The sequence below is a fragment of the Muntiacus reevesi genome, chromosome 1, assembly GCF_963930625.1.
Source record: "Muntiacus reevesi chromosome 1, mMunRee1.1, whole genome shotgun sequence".
Lineage (NCBI taxonomy): Eukaryota > Metazoa > Chordata > Mammalia > Artiodactyla > Cervidae > Muntiacus > Muntiacus reevesi.
The window spans coordinates 78,239,779-78,258,203 of NC_089249.1; the positions used below are offsets into that span (position 1 = coordinate 78,239,779).

At 58.3% G+C, this 18,425-nt stretch overlaps 2 protein-coding genes across 3 annotated transcripts; both read left to right on the forward strand.

The window, feature by feature from the left end:
* The first annotated feature begins 91 nt into the window (after positions 1 to 91).
* Positions 92 to 10,324, forward strand: THBS3 (thrombospondin 3). 2 transcript variants are annotated; one of them, XM_065902785.1, is made up of 23 exons: positions 98 to 290; positions 1,286 to 1,492; positions 2,133 to 2,389; positions 2,494 to 2,596; positions 3,423 to 3,449; positions 3,651 to 3,733; positions 3,822 to 3,873; positions 4,006 to 4,154; positions 4,517 to 4,657; positions 4,897 to 4,974; positions 5,347 to 5,499; positions 5,708 to 5,818; positions 5,910 to 6,017; positions 6,314 to 6,473; positions 6,805 to 6,923; positions 7,060 to 7,112; positions 7,393 to 7,586; positions 7,749 to 7,927; positions 8,037 to 8,085; positions 8,265 to 8,461; positions 8,706 to 8,878; positions 9,797 to 9,936; positions 10,025 to 10,324. In XM_065902785.1, exons 1-23 carry the CDS (start codon positions 212 to 214, stop codon positions 10,081 to 10,083), a joined length of 2,871 nt encoding a protein of 956 aa, XP_065758857.1. In that variant the 5' UTR covers positions 98 to 211; the 3' UTR covers positions 10,084 to 10,324. The 2 variants fall into 2 exon arrangements, with proteins under 2 accessions (XP_065758866.1, XP_065758857.1); XM_065902794.1 differs by lacking the exon at positions 3,651 to 3,733 and having other exon boundaries at positions 92 to 290; positions 3,822 to 3,866.
* A 2,319-nt stretch (positions 10,325 to 12,643) lies between these two features.
* Positions 12,644 to 17,709, forward strand: MUC1 (mucin 1, cell surface associated). The gene is made up of 7 exons (XM_065902849.1): positions 12,644 to 12,799; positions 13,276 to 15,527; positions 15,634 to 15,695; positions 15,812 to 15,942; positions 16,092 to 16,213; positions 16,297 to 16,446; positions 17,336 to 17,709. Exons 1-7 carry the CDS (start codon positions 12,739 to 12,741, stop codon positions 17,402 to 17,404), a joined length of 2,847 nt encoding a protein of 948 aa, XP_065758921.1. The 5' UTR covers positions 12,644 to 12,738; the 3' UTR covers positions 17,405 to 17,709.
* The last annotated feature ends 716 nt before the right edge of the window (positions 17,710 to 18,425 follow it).

The following is an 18,425-nucleotide window of genomic DNA, read 5'->3' on the forward strand; positions in this document are numbered from 1 at the left end:
CCAGGACGCTTCCCCGTGCCCCTGATTCCCGGGGCTGGGGATGTCTCCAGGGTGATTGGCAGCTCTTTGTTTCAGCCCCCCCTCACCGCCTGCCGGGCCCCCCCCCTTCAACTCCCCCTTCCAGTCCCTCCGCCCCCCGCTCCTGCTCTCCGCCTAGCCTTTTCCCCTCCCAGCCGCCTGCCTGCCAGGGGTAGTGAGCCGGCTGAGCGGCATGGAGACACAGGAACTTCGGGGGGCCCTGGCTCTTCTCCTCCTTTGCACTTTCGCGTCTGCCAGTCAGGACCTGCAGGGTAAGCCTGTACCAATCCTTTTAGCCCCTTCTCTGCCTCCTCCCCATTTGCCCCCAGCCGACTAGCAGGGAACATGTGGGCAAAAGGAGAGGGGAGAGTCCTGAAATTGAATCGGAGGGAAGAGCTGATGAAATTATGGCCCTGTGGGGGAGGAGTTGACACTAGAAGGTGGTGGATGAGTGGGAGCTGGCCAGGGTCAGCATGAGGCCAGGGCAGAGGACTCAGGGTCTGGATGCTAGCTCGGGTTGCCTGGCTGGGTTGGTGTCTGAGCATCCCCAGGCACCCCAGGGTCTGGGAGAGCAGCTCAGAGGTGGGCTTCTTCCACCCCTGGGTGCCTGGCTGCCTAAGTACAGGATGGGGGTGGGGAACAAGAGGTCTGGGCTCTCCTGGAGGTCTGGTAGTGGGATGGGCCTGTGGGTGTGGGAGAGGTAGTTGGAGCAGATGACACAGGCACAGATTCTTTACTGGCTGGAAGGGAAACCACAGATTGGCCAGGACACAGGAGGCAGAGGAGCTGGGTCCTACGTTCCTGTGAGAGAGAGCCAGACAGTAGGAGGGTCACAGCCTTCAGTGGGCAGCTGTTCTCATCTAGACCGAGTGCGCTGAACCCCCAGGATGGGAGGAGGGGCACTGGAGTGTGGGATGAGCCAAACCCAGCGGTGCAAAGAGAAACCGCCTTCCCGTTTCTGTGCTGTGGGCACCAGGTGCTTCTCCTGCCGGAGATCAGCACAGTGACTCCTTTGCGCCACCTGGTGGGAGCATCTCAAGTTTGTGGGGTTCTGTTTCTATATTTTCAAGTGAGCCTCAGGCCTGCTGGTTCCCAGAGTAAGGGAGGCCCAATGCCTTGTCCTCTGATAGCAACAAGGGTTGGATTTCAAGGGGTAGTGAACACTATGGGGTGGGGATAACGGATGCCCCACCCCTGAAGGCTCAGAGGAGAGGGCAGGCCTTAGCATTTGACAGGGCTCTGACCTTGATCATCCCTGCCTGGCCAGTGATTGACCTGCTGACGGTGGGCGAGTCCCGGCAGATGATAGCTGTGGTGGAGAAGATCCGGACCGCCCTGCTCACCACTGGGGACATCTATCTCTTGTCCACCTTCCGCCTGCCCCCCAAGCAGGGTGGTGTCCTTTTTGGCCTCTACTCTCGCCAGGACAACACACGATGGCTGGAGGCCTCTGTCGTCGGCAAGATCAACAAAGGTGACTAGTGGGCATCTCCTGTCCTGCAATGATGACCCCTCTGAGCACTCTTCCTCATCCCCATTCTCAGAGCCCTCTTAATTCTCCTTGGGCTCCACTGGGGACTGAGGACCCATCAGGCTATGTCCAGGCACCAGGTGCCTAGGAGGTGCCTAGGAGGGGCCTCAGGAGGCCAGGCACCCAAGAAATGGGGTGAGGCATCTGTGGGTGTGGGGAGTTGTATGTGGGATGTCTGGGGGGAGGGGAGGCTTGTCTCTGTGCCCCAGCAGTGGTATAGAGGTCTTTTAGATCCCTGGAGCAGTTCAGGGGGTACGGAACCAGTTGCCATCCTAGCAGGGGATAGAGTGGCCTCATGTAATCAGATGGCATGATAGAGTGGTAACGGATAGATAGGTCGATCTGATAACACTGAAGGATAGAGGACAGAGTGATCTGATGACACTGAAGACTGAGAAAGTCCTAGTCGTTGCATCAATTTGAAAAACATTTTTCATGTACCTATTATGTACAAGGTATTGAGAGATAGCTAAGTAAGCACTGACAGCCCTAGAGATGTGGTATTCAGAAGAACTGATCCAAGGCTCAGCTGGGAAACAGGGGACGGGGGACAGTGCGCATACTGACCTCCCCTTCTGGGCAGTGCTGGTGCGGTACCAGCGGGAGGATGGCAAAGTGCATGCAGTGAACCTCCAGCAAGCAGGCTTGACTGACGGGCGCACACACACGGCTCTCCTGCGACTCCGAGGTCCGTCCAAACCCAGCCCTGCCCTGCAGCTCTATGTGGACTGCAAACTGGGTGACCAGCATGCTGGACTTCCGGCACTGGCCCCCATTCCTCCAGCAGAGGTCAGTGGGCTGGAGATTAGGACTGGACAGAAGGCTTATTTGAGAATGCAGGTGAGCAGAAAGGGAAGACCCTCTGAGTGTCGGTGAACAGTTTGCACCGGTGGGAGGAGGAGTTGGTAGGTCCTCCCCCATGACAACGTTTCTCTCCCCCTCAGGGCTTCGTGGAATCCATGAAAATGATTCTGGGTGGGTCCATGGCCCGGGTTGGAGCCCTGAGTGAGTGTCCATTCCAGGGAGACGAGTCCATCCACAGTGCAGGTAACACATGCTTCTGTGAGCTGGCATCCTGGCCCCCAGCCCTGCCATCTTTGATACTTTCCATCCTCTTGACCTTTCTTCCCCTTAACACCAGTTCTTTTGGCTCACCTATTACTCATCTATTCCTGGGGCTTCTTGACTCCGTTACCCCAAATCTCCTTCACCTCTGACTCTGTGATCTCCAAATAATACATTTCCAGGAGGCACAGGTCAACAAAATCTACATTAAGGTCATCCTGCCTATCAGGGTGGCCAGAAAGATAGAAGGATCAAAAAAAAAAAAAAAAAAAGAGTATAGCTCTGAAGACCTTTGAGTGGGAGTAAGGAAGGTAGTGGCTTGGTCTTTCTCGGTTGACTAAGCTAAGGGTCTTTTTTAGTTCCCACTGGCATCTATCACCTATAAGCAGTTTCCCTAAGCATTTCTCATCTGCCTGGTCTCTCTGGCAAGGATACTCAGAGGTTCTTAAGTAAATAAAATGTCCACTTCTCCCAGATATTTCAAAGAGCTCTTGTGATAGACGCTTGAGAGGGAGGAAATGGAATGTATTGGGGCCCTGGCCCTGCGTCAGGTCACCTCTCACTTGGATCCCTTCTGCCACAACCATGCCTAGGAACAGGAGGATCTGGGTCTTGACTGTGAGGCAGCTCCCTTAGAGGGACCCTCATCCAGTGGAAGGAGCTGGTGGGGCTGGCCCATCACCACTGCCCTCCTACCATTCATACTACATCTTTATTTCAAGGCACCAGCCCTTTTCTCCTTCCTTCTCCTCAACCAGCCAGGCCCCTCCTCACATCTCCACCCTCTGTGTTTTCTTGTCCTCTCTAGTGACCAACGCACTCCACTCCATCCTAGGTGAGTAGGCCATGCCAAGATGAAGGGGCATGAGGGTGGGGAGGAGATACAGCAGCCTGAAATGAAGTCCTCTTCAGCCAGGAATGGGGTGGGATTTAAAGCTGGGGGGTGGGCAACGGCGGCAGCACCGGCTTATTACCCAGAGAGGGGTCAGGGCTGGTGCCCCAGTTCTGAGCCTTTCTGCATCCTGCACCCTGACAGGGGAGCAGACCAAGGCCTTGGTCACCCAGCTCACCCTCTTCAACCAGATCCTGGTGGAACTGCGGGATGACATCCGAGACCAGGTTTATTGGGCCGGTGAAGGGTGGCGCTGATTCTGGGTGGGGTGGCAGGTGCCAAGAGCTGACTCCTGCCCATCCGTCTGTCTACCAGGTGAAAGAAATGTCCCTGATCCGAAACACCATCATGGAGTGTCAGGTGTGCGGTGAGTGGGAGAGTAGGGGAGGGCTCCACATGGCATCAGTATGCTCTGCACCCCAGGGCTTTAGCCTCCACTTCTGGTGAACTAAATGGTGACCTCTGGGTGGCTTTGACTGTGCCCAAACCCACCCCCCAGGCTTCCACGAACAGCGTTCCCACTGCAGCCCCAACCCCTGCTTCCGAGGCGTGGACTGCATGGAAGTGTACGAGTACCCCGGCTACCGCTGTGGGCCCTGCCCTCCTGGCCTGCAGGGCAACGGCACCCACTGCACAGACATCAATGAGGTGAAGAGGGCCCTTTCTGGAAGGGCATAGAAAGCTGGGGTGAGGGACTTAGCAGAGGCCCAAGAAGGTGGGGTGAATGTTGGTCAGAAGCAGAGGAACCTGGGGTTGGAGACCGAAAAAGACAGGGGAGAAGGGAAGGAGACAGGTCTGGGACAAAGACTCCAAGGTCACGCAGGGAAGGAGCTGGGAGCTCGGCAGGGGCATCGTGAGAGGGCCGGCCAGAGGAGACCCACAGGAGGCCAGGGTGGGATCAGAGCACAATGACGTTGGGGGAGGGGAGGCCTGCAAACAGGGAGACCAGGAGGAGTGGTCCTGGGGTCACAGGCAGGGACCTGACCCCTTCTTTCTCATCTGATCCCCAGTGTGCTCACGCGGACCCTTGTTTCCCGGGCTCCAGCTGCATCAACACCATGCCTGGCTTCCACTGTGAGGCCTGTCCCCGAGGCTACAAAGGCACACGGGTGTCTGGTGTGGGCATTGACTACGCCCGGGCCAGCAAACAGGTCAGGGTGGGCAGAGTACGTGGACAAGAGATCTGGGCCTTGCAGGGATGGGCGCTACAGGGTTGGATGTCGAGCCCTTGGGATAAATGAGATGACGCTCCTGGCTTACCTGCTAGCTTTGCCTTGGTTTTGGTCTGGGCTTCATGTCTGTGTTCACAGATAAGGCCATACAAGTGCTCTCTTCTATACCTGAGGAGACCCAGAGTAAGTCTGGTTCTACCCCAAGTCTGCTCCTTCAGGTCTGCAACGATGTTGATGAATGCAATGATGGTAACAATGGTGGCTGTGACCCAAACTCCATCTGCACCAATACTGTGGTGAGCTGAACACTCTGCATGCATGGGTGGTGGGACAGTGCAACCCCCTCCTCAGATTTCCTGCTCCCCTCCTCCTTTTCTACCCAGGACGTTATGCATGGTAGGTGTTCCACATGGACTGGTTTGGAATTCTGATTCTGCCTTACTAGCCTTTAGCAAGTTATTTACCTTTACTGAGTTTCAGCATCCTCCCTTGAAAAACAGGGCTCTTACTCTCCTTGAAAGGTTGTCAGGAGAACTAAAGGAGATAAGTGATAGACCTGGACTGTCATCTGTGAGGGTCCCTCCTAGGTGCCTCAAGAGATGGGGATAATGTTGGTCATGGTGGACTGACCCTCCTTCCTGAGACACTGCCTGCCTCCCTCCTCCTAGGGCTCTTTCAAGTGTGGTCCATGTCGCTTGGGCTTTGTGGGTAACCAGAGCCAAGGCTGCTCCCCAGCCCGGACCTGCCACAGCCCGGCACACAGCCCTTGCCATGTGCACGCTCACTGTCTCTTTGAGCGCAACGGTGCAGTGTCCTGCTCGGTGAGCAAGGCCTAGGGTTCAGAAGCAACAGGGGATCTGGGGAAAGGGGTCGGGCTCAGGACCACATCTGGGAACTGGCATGGGGGCTTGCATGGGAAAGGGAGGTGGGCCTGGGCCCGGAAACTGGTTGGTAAGAAGAGAGCCTGAAGAAGGTGGGGTGTGAGGAGCCAACCCAGAGCACTAACTCCCACCCTGGGTGTCGCCCCAGTGTAACGTGGGCTGGGCCGGGAATGGGAATGTGTGTGGCCCCGACACGGACATCGATGGCTACCCGGACCAGGCACTGCCCTGTATGGACAACAACAAACACTGCAAGCAGGTGCAGGGGGCAGGCGGGCGAGGGAGGGCAGGGCGCCCCAGGCTGGGGCAGAACAGAATTCACCCATCCACTTCCTCTCCCTGACCCTTAGGACAACTGCCTTCTGACACCCAACTCTGGGCAGGAAGATGCCGACAACGATGGCGTGGGAGACCAGTGTGACGATGACGCTGATGGGGACGGCATCAAAAATGTTGAGGTGGCTCCTAGACGTCCTGCCCCTTCCAGCTCCTCGGCAACTCTGTTGCCTTATCCCATAACCCTGTCCCCCTTGGCCACCGGCAGCTCCCAAGGAAGGGCCCCAGAGCTCCACATTAGGGAGGCATAAGCCTGGTACCCAGAATGAGGTGCACTACATGGGAAGTTGGGTGGGTGGGATTGCGCCACACCAGTGGATCATCACAAGAGTGGCGACTGTAGACCAGGGTGCAGGGACAAGGATGATGCAAGGTGGTCAGTGGTTCAAGGGAGGCCTGACTCTGCCTCCCACCCCAGGACAACTGCCGGCTGTTCCCCAACAAGGACCAGCAAAACTCAGATACAGATTCATTTGGTGATGCCTGTGACAACTGCCCCAACGTTCCCAACAATGACCAGAAAGACACAGATGGCAACGGGGAAGGGGATGCCTGTGACAACGACGTAGATGGCGACGGTGCAGGCCTGGGGCTGGGGGGTGGCTGGGAACCCCGTGAAGAGTCTGGATAGGGTAGCAATGAAGCGGGGAGGCTGAGAATTCTGGAAGGGTGATGCTTGGGGAAAGTCAGACTGGGTGAGAGGTTACCTGTGGCAGATGTCAGTGGGCACGTGAAGGAGGGTGTGGGGCTAGGCTGGGAGTGGGCAAAAGGATGAGACGAGCTCCAGGCAGATTTCCTGACCCGCTGTCCTCTGGGTGGGAGACAAAGCCCAGGACTTTCACCAACCCAGAAGATAAGAGTGTGACTATGTTCTAGTGGTAATCCTGTGTGACCCCCATTATATTCCAGGCATCCCTAATGGACTGGACAACTGCCCTAAAGTCCCCAACCCCCTGCAGACAGACAGGGATGAGGATGGGGTGGGAGATGCTTGCGACAGCTGCCCTGAAATGAGCAATCCCACCCAGGTACAGGGGAATGGAGAGGGCAGGGAAGGGGTGGGTGACTGGTGGACGAAGCCCAGCCCTTTGGACGGGAAGTGGTCAGGTCACCCTCTTTAGAATTCTCAAAAGGAGATGGTGAGAGCAGGTCCCTCTCTCTCAGACAGATGCAGACAGTGACCTGGTGGGAGATGTCTGTGACACCAATGAAGACAGGTAGGGTTTGGGCCAAGAGATGGAAATTTAGGGGATACTTTATCTTCCTCTAGTATGTTCTCAATCCCCTCTAGGGTCCAACTTTAACTCTCCACTACTGTTGAGCAGGAGGCGGTGCCCATAGTCTACCTCCCATTCCTACTGCTGAACCTCCACCTCATCTGGCTGACTGCAAGGGGTCTGGCTGAATGGAGGGTACACCCCAGATTCCTAAGCAGAAGAGTGGGGAAGGATGCGGTACCTTTAAAAGCCTTTATTTGGTGCCTGTTCTTCTGGACAGTGATGGGGATGGACATCAGGACACCAAGGACAACTGCCCACAGCTGCCCAACAGCTCCCAGCTGGACTCAGACAACGACGGACTTGGAGATGAGTGTGATGGGGACGATGACAATGATGGTGTTCCGGATTACGTGCCTCCTGGTCCTGATAACTGTCGCCTGGTACCCAATCCCAATCAGAAGGACTCAGATGGTAAGGCTGGGGTCGCCAGAGGACTGGACAGCTGTGGGGTTTGTTCAAGGAGAGGTGGCAAGCCTTGCTGGGGAGAGGGTGGCACCTCAAGGCCTGAGGTGGTAGTGTTGGCTAGTGGCGGTGGCCAGGGCCTCGCTGAGCACCTGGCTTCATCCTGCCCAGGCAATGGCGTTGGTGATGTGTGTGAGGATGACTTTGACAATGATGCAGTGGTCGACCCCCTGGATGTGTGTCCTGAAAGTGCAGAGGTAACCCTCACGGATTTTCGTGCCTATCAGACCGTGGTCCTGGATCCTGAGGGTGATGCTCAGATTGACCCCAACTGGGTCGTGCTCAACCAGGTACTAGGGCAGTGAGCGGGGTGGGTGCTGTCAGACCTGACTAGTAGGCAGAGTCTAGGGAGGGCAGCACACTGGAACCAGGACTTTTGTCTTTACTGCACACCACCAGGGCATGGAAATTGTTCAGACCATGAACAGTGACCCCGGCTTGGCAGTTGGTATGTAAGGGGCACCCAATTCAGCAATTTCAATAATTTCCCAATGGAGGGGTCCTACAGGCAGAGGATGGGCCACTGCCTTCCCACTGGGCATCCCATCCCACCCCCACCCCACAATGGGTGTTAGCAGCTTTGCTACCCCTGCCCCTGATCCCATCTCCCCTCCCACCCACCCCTAGGATATACAGCCTTCAACGGTGTGGACTTTGAAGGCACCTTCCATGTGAACACTGTGACTGACGACGACTACGCAGGCTTTCTCTTCAGTTATCAGGACAGCGGCCGCTTCTACGTGGTCATGTGGAAGCAAACAGAGCAGACCTACTGGCAGGCCACGCCTTTCCGGGCTGTTGCCCAGCCAGGGCTGCAGCTCAAGGTCCCACAGCTGCCCAGATTCCCTAGTCCAGGGCCCTTTCCCAAGGCCTCCCCCACCGACCCTGGGGCCTCCCCCACCGCCTGAGCCGGGGGAAGCCTCTTACCCAGACATCTGGCCTGGAGGTGGGCTCCCTGGGGCTCCAGAATATTCTCCTGACTCCCTTTTCCCCCTGCACTTACCAGCCTGTTGTCTTCCCTTGCTCGGGTACTGTGGTTGACCCACTGTCTTTGCTGATGCCCCGTAGGCAGTGACATCAGTGTCTGGCCCAGGTGAGCACCTCAGGAACGCCTTGTGGCATACAGGCAATACTCCTGATCAGGTACGACTGCTGTGGACTGATCCACGAAATGTGGGCTGGCGTGACAAGACCTCCTACCGCTGGCAGCTGCTGCACCGGCCTCAAGTTGGCTATATTCGGTGAGGGGAGGGGCCGAGCCCTCCCAAGAGACCCCAGGCCCAGCCTTTCCTTCCTTTCCAGTTGGGATTCACCAGTGACTTCCCCTGCACTCACTGCTGTGGTGCCATGGGCCCAGACTGGAACCACCTCTCTCTACCTCCCCTCTCACCACAGACTAGCTGCCCTGGCCCCGCTTGTTTCTTAACATCAGGTAGCCTGGGCTCTGGTGCTGCTAAGGACCTATAAACAATGTTAGGCAAGTCCTTCTTTTGCCGTGCTGTAAAATGAAGGTGTATCTGGGAGCCTCCAAAGGCCAGGCCAGTCTGTGGAGAGGCACATCAATCCACCTCATCACTAGTCCAGCCCAGAACCTGCCTCATCAGAGTCTGACTAGAAGGGATCATCATTTACAGAAGAGCCAGCGGAAGCCCAGACTCCGCACTGGCACCTCTTAGTAGCCAGGCTGAGGCCTCTCAGTTCAGCTCTTGGTCCACAACTTTGCATTTCCTAGTTGGTGGGGATGACAGGGAAGGGAGGGGAAATGGCTCAGAGCCCGGAGTGCAGGGACTTGGGTTGGTTCCCCTTTAAGGTGCCTGGGGCTGCGGGGCGCCAGGGCAGGGGATGGTGGGGGTGGACTAGAGCCTGGGAAGCGGGTGACTTCACCCCCCAGCCCATTGTACTCATCGTCATGGCAACCCAATCCTCGCTCGGAATGCGGCTGGTGCTTTGAGATGCAAAGGGGGCTGGACAAAGAGCCAGGGGCCCCAGGCCTGAGAAAAGCACCCCTCCGTCCCCCCTTTCCTTCCTCCCTTTTCCCCACCTCCCTTCTCTCTCAGGCCCGGTGAGATCCTAGGGGGGTTGGGGATGAACAGGGCTGGGTCATGGTGGCGCAGTGCCCACTAGCACCTAGCACCAATGAACACTCCTATCCCGGACAGGGTGAAGCTATACGAGGGTCCCCAGCTAGTGGCCGATTCTGGGGTGATCATTGACACATCCATGAGAGGGGGGCGTCTTGGTGTATTCTGCTTCTCCCAAGAAAACATCATTTGGTCCAATCTTCAGTATCGATGCAATGGTGAGGCTCTAGGCGGAGATCAGCCTGACCTCTCGTGCCCTCACGGGAGAGTCACATCTTCTGACCTTAATCATATCTCCTTTCTCAGACACAGTGCCCGAGGACTTTGAGCCATTCCGGAGGCAGCTGCTTCAGGGAAGAGTGTGAAGAGGTGGCCACTGGATTCAGAATCCTGATTTTAGACCCTCGGGCCTTGGGGTCCATCCTGGAGTCTAATTTACAGCCCCTCAACTAAACACCGACCCTCCTCTGGCACCCACGAGTTCAGCCCCAGAGGGGTGGTGACCCCACTGTTCAGGAGATGGGAAGTTTTCAAGGGGGTATTTCTCAGGCACTAACCCCAGGAAAGATAACAGCGCATTGCCATAAAGTTTCAGTTCTTTTCTAAGCCAGTGCAGTTACTTATTTTAGGGATTTTCCGGGGCAGGGAGAGGACTAGTAGAATGCAAGTTAGAGATCTAGAGGGAGTTTGGTGAGAAAGGTGTGGACAGGGACTAGATGGAGGACGGGGGTTAGGTGAAGGATGGGGTGCTGGTCGGAGGATGGCTAAAGGTCTCCCAGCCCCACTTACTCACGGTGGCAGCGGCGACACTCCAGTCTAAGAGCAGCCGGGATCGACAGCCAGGAGGGCTGGGGCTGCCCCGTTCGGGGTGAGGGGGAGGCCGGGGGGCCGAGGGGGCCGGAGGCCGGGACGAGTGCAATATTGGCGGGGGAAAGAACAACACTGCACCGCGTCCCGTCCCTCCCGCCCGCCCGGGGCCCGGAATCCCGCTCTCCACCGCTGGAAGCTGGACCAGCCCGAGAACCCAGGACGCGTTGGGGAGTTGGGTTCACCTTGGAGGCCAGAGAGACTTGGCGCCCGGAAGAGGGCGAAGGGGGTGGTAAGGGGAGGGAAAAAGGGAAAAGGAGACCGCGATATCCCGGAAGGCCGCTTTCCGACGCCCAGGCGTTGCGCGCGCTTGCTCTTTAAATACTCAGACTGCTAGGCGCGGAGCCGTCGCCATGGTGACGCGTGTCCCAGCAACCGAACTGAATGGCTATTGCCTGGCAACGCCCGGGGTTGAAGTTTTGGGGCCGCCCACCTAGCTACTCGCGCTTTCTCTAGCCTGAGGGGGCGGGGGCTTCCCCGCCTCTTCGGCCAGCTCCCCGGCGCGATGACGTAACGCCCCCAGTCCCGAGCCCGCCCCCGGGTCCCGCGGCTGCACAAAGCCGCGCCAAGTCGGCCGAGCAGCGCGGGCCTGCGAGCTGTGGTCCTGCTCTCCGGCTTCCCTCCAATCCCGCCGCACCGAAGTGTTCTTAAAGTTCATTTCGCAATCCGTGTTCTCTGGGGCTAACAATTGTTTCCTAATGCGGGCGTAATTGCTTCTGTCGGTCTAGACTGTAATCCAGGACCTCCGGAGGGGGCCCGATAAGCTCCACGTGCGCCGCTGTGGCCCCAAACACTCCTCGGTCCCACATGTTTCTGCCCTTCAAAATATAACTTGGTCTTCCCAAATCACTCACCCTCATATACTGTTTTGCACCACCCCGGCCACCTTGTGCGTACCTGCCCCAAACGCCACTCTGCTCTCCAAAGGATAGTTTCGTGCCCCTCAATACCATCTGTCGCCCCACCTATTCTCTGCTTCCTAAATGCGTAACTAATCTGCCCCATTCCGCCTCCCACATTCCGATGTCCTCGCCCAAATACCTGGGTGCCCCTTCCACATAACTCAGGACCCCACCCACTTAGCGCCATTTCCTCCAGACGGCGCCGCGACAGGTCTGAGTCCCCTCCTAAAACCCCCAGCCCCTCCATCGATGATACAGTGTGTTCCTCCCCTTCTCTGTCCAAGCCACTGCCTCTCCTGGCCAGGGCCTGCTCTGCCCAGTCTCCCTCTGCCCCCGCTTCGGCAGTGCCACCCAGCCTCCTCTCCTCAGACCTGGGGAGCCCCTCAGCCCTCTCGGGCAGGCTGGGTGAAGCTCTCGGTGACCGCTAGAGGGCGGGAGAGCCCGGCCAGAGAGCCGCCGCTACCTGGTGGATTCGGGGGAAAGGAAAGACCCTAGGGTTTGGTGGAATTTCGTATTTCTCTAAGTGGAAATTTCTTCCCCCGCCCCCTTCTAGAGATAAAGTCAAGGAAGGAACTTGGGCTGCTGGAAAGTCCTGAAGGGGCGGGGACTGTGGGTTTCGGGGTAGAACCGTGTGTGGAACTGGACAGGGAGACGTCATAAGGGTGGGGCTATTCTGGGAAGTAGTGGGGGGAAGGGGTCCAAAACCAGCACCGTGTGTACTCATTGGCGAGCCTTCCCCTCCTTTCTCAGCCCCCAGAGTGGGACTCCAAGCGACCCAGTGAGAATGGAACAATGGTGTGGAGGACCCACAATGCCGGCCTTGGGCTAAAACTTTGACCTAGTCCAATTTCTCTGTCACTTTCCTCACCAAGGCTGTTGTCCTGGGGCTAAAATAGGACCATGGGGACCCAGGTCAGGTTCCAGACTTCCTCCACCACCTTCTGGAGCCAGGGAGTGGTTGGTGAAAGGGGGGAGGCCAGTCAGAAAACAAACAGGTTGTCAGAGAGTTGAGTGATTGAAGCCCACATACGTTATTTAAGGGGCCAGAAATGGCTGGGGAGGAGGAGGAAGAGGTTGGAGGTAGGGAAAGGGGGGGGGGGGGGTGGAGCTTTGTCACCTGTCACCTGCTCTGACTGAGCCTAGGGCGGGCGGGGGACCGGTATAAAGCAGCCGGTGCCTGTGTCCGCTCCACCTCGTGGGCAGCTCCGGCCTGAGTTTGCTCTGTCCCCTCCCCACCACTTCGGCACCACCATGACACCGGACATCCAGGCCCCTTTCCTCTTTCTGCTGCTGTTGCTCCCAGTGCTTACAGGTGAGGGGCACAAGGTGGGAGGGGGCTGCCCTGCTCCTGTGCTCTTCCCAACTTTCTGTGGGTTTTGCTTCCTGGGAGATGGCATCCAAGAGGCAGAAGTTGCAGACAGGGGTGGCCTAGTCTTTGCCAGAAGAAAGAATAAAGGAGTGAGGCTAAGGAAAACCTGAGAAGAGACCCCCCACACACACACCTGGAGGAGAGTGAGTGCCAGGAGCAGGCGTATGTCCTGAAGAGAAGTCTGGAGGGGTTGGGGGTGGAATCAGGAGAGGAAAATCTTAGGAGTGGAAAAGCCCACAGTCCAGGAGCAGACAGACATGGGAAGAGAGAGGGAGGTTGCCAGCAGGGAAGGAGAAAGCTGACTCAGGGGTCCACTCGCCAAATCCTCCTGGCATGACTTCCCCAGATGCCAGAGAATGTATTTTCTCCTTATGCTGATTTGCCCCCCAACCATACTCTGTAACCTGGATTTCTTACAGCTGCCAGTGGCACTACCGTAACAACCCCTGACCCTAGCAGATCTATACAGGCTTCCAGTGCACAAGGCAGCCCAACGTCCAGTCCCACTAAAGAAACTTCTTGGAGCACAACCACCACCTTACTCACAGCGAGCAGCCCCAACCCCAGCCCGACTGCCTCTCCAGGCCACGATGATGCCTCATCTCTGACCAGCAGCCCTGTCCCAAGCCTGGCCGCCTCTCCCGGCCACCACGGAGCCTCGATTCCAATCGGCAGCCCTGCCCCAAGCCCACCCGCCTCTCCCGGCCACGATGGAGCCTTGACTCCAACTGGCAGCCCTACCCCAAGCCCGGCTGCCTCTCCAGGCCACGATGGACCCTTGACTCCAACTGGCGGTCCTGCCCCAAGCCCGGCTGCCTCTCCCGGCCATGACGGCACCTCGACTCCGACCGGCAGCCCTGCCCCTAGCCTGGCCACCTCTCCCGGCCACGATGGCGCCTCGACTCCGACCGGCAGCCCTGCCCCAAGCCCGGCCGCCTCTCCAGGCCACGATGGAGCCTCTACTCCAACTGGTAGCCCTGTCCCAAGCCCGGCCGCCTCTCCAGGCCACGATGGAGCCTTGACTTCAACCGGCAGCCCTGTCCCAAGCCCGGCTGCCTCTCCCGGCCACGATGGAGCCTCTACTCCAACTGGCAGCCCTACCCCAAGCCCGGCCGCCTCTCCGGGCCACGACAGCGCCTCGACTCTGACCGGCAGCCCTGTCCCAAGCCCGGCCGCCTCTCCCGGCCACGACGGAGCCTCGACTCCGACTGGCAGCCCTGCCCCAAGCCTGGCCGCCTCTCCCGGCCACGATGGAGCCTCTACTCCAACTGGCAGCCCTGTCCCAGGCCCGGCCACCTCTCCAGGCCACAACAGCACCTTGACAACGACCGGCAGCCCTGCCCCAAGCCTGGCCGCCTCTCCCGGCCACGATGGAGCCTCTACTCCAACTGGCAGCCCTGTCCCAGGCCCGGCCACCTCTCCAGGCCACAACAGCACCTTGACAACGACCGGCAGCCCTGCCCCAAGCCTGGCTGCCTCTCCTGGCCATGATGGAGCCTCTACTCCAACTGGCAGCCCTGCCCCTAGCCCGGACACCTCTCCCAACCACAACAGCACCTTGACAACGACCGGCAGCCCTGCCCCAAGCCTGGCCACCTCTCCTGGCCACAACAGCACCTTGACAACGACCGGCAGCCCTGCCCCAAGCCTGGCTGCCTCTCCCGGCCACGATGGAGCCTCTACTCCAACTGGCAGCCCTGCCCCTAGCCCGGACACCTCTCCCGGCCACAACAGCACCTTGACAACGACCGGCAGCCCTGCCCCAAGCCTGGCCACCTCTCCTGGCCACAACAGCACCTTGACAACGACCGGCAGCCCTGCCCCAAGCCTGGCTGCCTCTCCCGGCCACGATGGAGCCTCTACTCCAACTGGCAGCCCTGCCCCTAGCCCGGACACCTCTCCCGGCCACAACAGCACCTTGACAACGACCGGCAGCCCTGCCCCAAGCCTGGCCGCCTCTCCCGGCCACGATGGAGCCTCTACTCCAACTGGCAGCCCTGTCCCAGGCCCGGCCACCTCTCCAGGCCACAACAGCACCTTGACAACGACCGGCAGCCCTGCCCCAAGCCTGGCCACCTCTCCCGGCCACAACAGCACCTTGACAACGACCGGCAGCCCTGCCCCAAGCCTGGCTGCCTCTCCCGGCCACGATGGAGCCTCTACTCCAACTGGCAGCCCTGCCCCTAGCCCGGACACCTCTCCCGGCCACAACAGCACCTTGACAACGACCGGCAGCCCTGCCCCAAGCCTGGCCGCCTCTCCCGGCCATGACAGCGTCCCATCCCTGACCAGCAGCCCTGCCCCAGGCCCTACTGCCTCTCCAAGTCACCACGGCGCCTCGTCCCCAACCAGCAGCGACACCTCATCCGTGACCACCAGCTCTGCCTCGAGCTCTGTGGTCACTTCAGCACACAAGGGCACCTCATCCAGGGCTACCATGACCCCAGTCAGCAAGGGCACTCCATCCTCAGTTCCCAGCTCTGAAACTGCTACCCCTGCTGCCAGCCACGTTACCAGGACAGCTGCCAGCAGCACTAGCCCCCAGCAGTTGCCTGTTAGGGTCTCCCTGTTCTCCCTGTCTTTTCGCATTACAAACCTCCAGTTTAACTCTTCCCTGGAAGATCCCCAAACCGGCTACTATCAGGAGCTGAAGAGACGCATTTTGGACTTGGTGAGTAGCTGCCTTTCCTCTAACATGCACCCCCCACCCCCAAAGCAGCCTTCAGAACTCTTTGAGTCGCTTGCATCAAATCTTAGTCCTTTCTCTCTCACCCCAGTTTTCGCAGATTTATAAACAGAGGGAGAGGGATTTTCTGGGCCTCTCAGAGATCAAGTTCAGGTACAGTTCTGGGTGTGGACTCTGTGGGACTGGTGGATGTTGTCATGACTGTGGGGAGGATGTACTGACCCAGAAACTGGGACCCATGGCTGAGTTCCCCATTTCTTTGTAACCAGGCCAGGATCTGTGGTGGCAGAATTAACTCTGGTCTTCGGAGAGAATACCACTGCCGAATGGGTGAAGGCACAGCTCAGTCAGCTTGAAGCACAGGCAGTCAAATATAACCTGACCATCACTGAAGTTAGTGGTGAGTCCACTTCCCCAGCTGCGAGCCAGCACCGCCCTGCCCGGGACCCTCTCTCTCCAGCGTCTGGGTCCCTGCTTTCTCTCTTGGAGCTGGTAGGGGGAGAGTCACCTCCTTCGGGAGGCCGCTCTGACCACTGCTTTTCCTTTCAGTGCGTGACGCCCTGTCTCCTTCCTCTACCCAGTCTGGGTCTGGGGTGCCCGCTTGGGGCATCGCCCTGCTGGTGCTGGTCTGTGTTCTGGTGGCGCTGGCCATCATCTATCTCATTGCCCTGGTAAGTGCACAATCCCCAGCCCTGACCAGAGTCCCCCCTGCTGGAAGGAACCTCACGTCCCCCATAACCTCCTGGCTCCCCAGGTTGCGTGTCAGTGTGGACAAAAGAAATGTGAGCAGCTGGACATCTTTCCAACCCTGGATGCCTACCATCCTATGAGCGAGTACTCCACCTACCACACCCATGGGCGCTATGTGCCCCCTGGCAGTACCAAACGGAGCCCCTATGAGGAGGTGAGGGAGGGGGCGGTGCGGTGAGGCTTTGGGCAGTGGTTCTGAAAGGGTACTGGGAAAACCTAAAGAACTTAGAAGAGGTGATGTGAAATAAGCAGTGAGGGACTGACAAGGCTGGGGTGGAAGTCAGAGGGGTCCTGTGGGAAAGGCTTAGAGAAGAAGGGGGGCCTCAGGAGGGTGTGCCCCCCACAACCAGCACCCCCAGAAGAGCATTCACCGCTCAGCTGAACTGGGATGCCCAGAGGTGACATGAATAGGGCACTGCACCCAGGGGAGCCCTTCATGGAAGGAGCACCTTGCCCCAGCTTTTCTCCTAATGGAGGGTAGATTGGGGAAGGCTGATGGGGAGGAGAGGGTCTCTGAATTGGGAAAGAAGTCTCACCAAGCCAGGTGAGCCTGGGTGCAAGGTGGGGAGGCACAGACCCCCTCTTCCTTCTTTCTGCCTTTCCCTCCATGACCTAGTAAATAATTACTTTGCCAACTGGGGCTGAAAGGCCACTCCAAGTGGGGGAAGGGAGAGTTTCCTTTTCCTGACTTTTCCTCTGCCTGGGGACTTCCTTCTTCCAGTTTTGCAGAAACGCATACACCTCCTTGGGCTGAAGGAGCAGAGAACGGAGGGAGAAAGGGGCAGGAGGGGGAAGCAGGGGGTGCTGAGAGCCAAAGGGAGGGAGTGAACCGGAGCAGGAGGAGGAGGGGGAGTGGCCCTGTTTACAGTCATCTGGCTGGTGGTGGTGACCAGCAGGTGCTCTCTCTGGATTAACCCTTTGAAAGCTAGTCAGGCTCCTGGACCATTCACCCCATCCTGTGGTGCCATCCAGGGACCCCAGGGAGGAAGGTTGTCCCAGGAAAGCCTCTGCCACTCATCCCAGTCTCTTCTGCCCCTACCTAGGTTTCTGCAGGCAACGGTGGCAGCAACCTCTCTTATACAAACCTGGCAGCCACTTCTGCCAACTTGTAGGGACATGTTGTCTGCTGAGAGTCCAGCCAGTACTGGTTGCCTCCCTGGAATTCTTCACTTCTGAGGACCCCCGCCCCCAACTCTGTTCTGGGCTAGTGAGCTGGGCATTCAGGTGAGCTGCTCACAGCCTCCCTCACAGGACCCACCAAGTCCTCTAACCCATCTTAGCCCTGGTGAAGCTCGCCTGAGCCCCTGGGGACATGCCAGTGGCAGCAGCTCCCAGGAGGATTGCCTGGAATGCTTGGAGATGGGAGTGGGAACGTGAACATGGCTGAATAAAATGTGGGCCTCCTCTGAGCCCACTACCAGCTTCTGATCTGTTGTCTGTGACCTGTGGGTGGGTGAGGGGCAGTCAAAATGTGTGTGTATTGGGGGGAGGTCTGGCAGAGACTCTGGGAGAGGAGGGGAAGGGAAGAAGGGCAGAGGATCGGGGTTCATTTGAGAAGCAGGAGGCTGCAGAGATGACATTGGAGTGCAGGCGGACAGACTCCTGTCACCTCTCCTGCATGGCTGGCAGCACATGAGGAAGGAGGAAACAAAAGCCCGAGGCTCCAGCAGCCAGCATGACCCAGCTCTGCCTGCCTGAGAGCCGGGCTCGCCCCATCCCCGGGCCTGGATTTCACTCCGCGCCCTTCTCTCCCCTTGGCATGGTGCCCTCAGGCGGCTCTATTCTTAGCTGTCCGGGTGTGAAGTAAGTCCTAAGGCAGCAGAGTCAACAGGGCCATGATAAGGTCCGTGTCAGATCCAGGGCCTGGCGCCAGACTGCCCCACCTGCCTACTGGCTCTGGGGTCTACTACCTAGTGGCCCAGGAATAGGGATAGTTCTGGTTCTGATGTCAGAGACTTCCCAGATGGCTCAGTGGTTAAGAACCAGCCTGCCAATGTAGGAGATACAAGACTCAGGTTCAATCCCTGGGTTGGGAAAATCCCCTGGAGAAGGAAATGGCAAGCTGCTCCAGTATTCTTGCCTAGAAAATTCCATGGATGGAGGAGGAGCCTGGTGGGCTATAGTCCTTGGGGA

Coding starts and splice junctions, on each gene's coding strand:
- THBS3 (XM_065902785.1), top strand. CDS start 212: ATGGAGACACAGGAACTTCGGGGGGCCCTGGCTCTTCTCCTCCTTTGC. Junction 4,658..4,896: donor ACGCCCGGGCCAGCAAACAG/GTCAGGGTGGGC, acceptor CTGCTCCTTCAG/GTCTGCAACGATGTTGATGA. Junction 6,018..6,313: donor ACGGCATCAAAAATGTTGAG/GTGGCTCCTAGA, acceptor CTCCCACCCCAG/GACAACTGCCGGCTGTTCCC.
- MUC1 (XM_065902849.1), top strand. CDS start 12,739: ATGACACCGGACATCCAGGCCCCTTTCCTCTTTCTGCTGCTGTTGCTC. Junction 15,696..15,811: donor CTCTCAGAGATCAAGTTCAG/GTACAGTTCTGG, acceptor CTTTGTAACCAG/GCCAGGATCTGTGGTGGCAG. Junction 16,214..16,296: donor TCATCTATCTCATTGCCCTG/GTAAGTGCACAA, acceptor CTGGCTCCCCAG/GTTGCGTGTCAGTGTGGACA.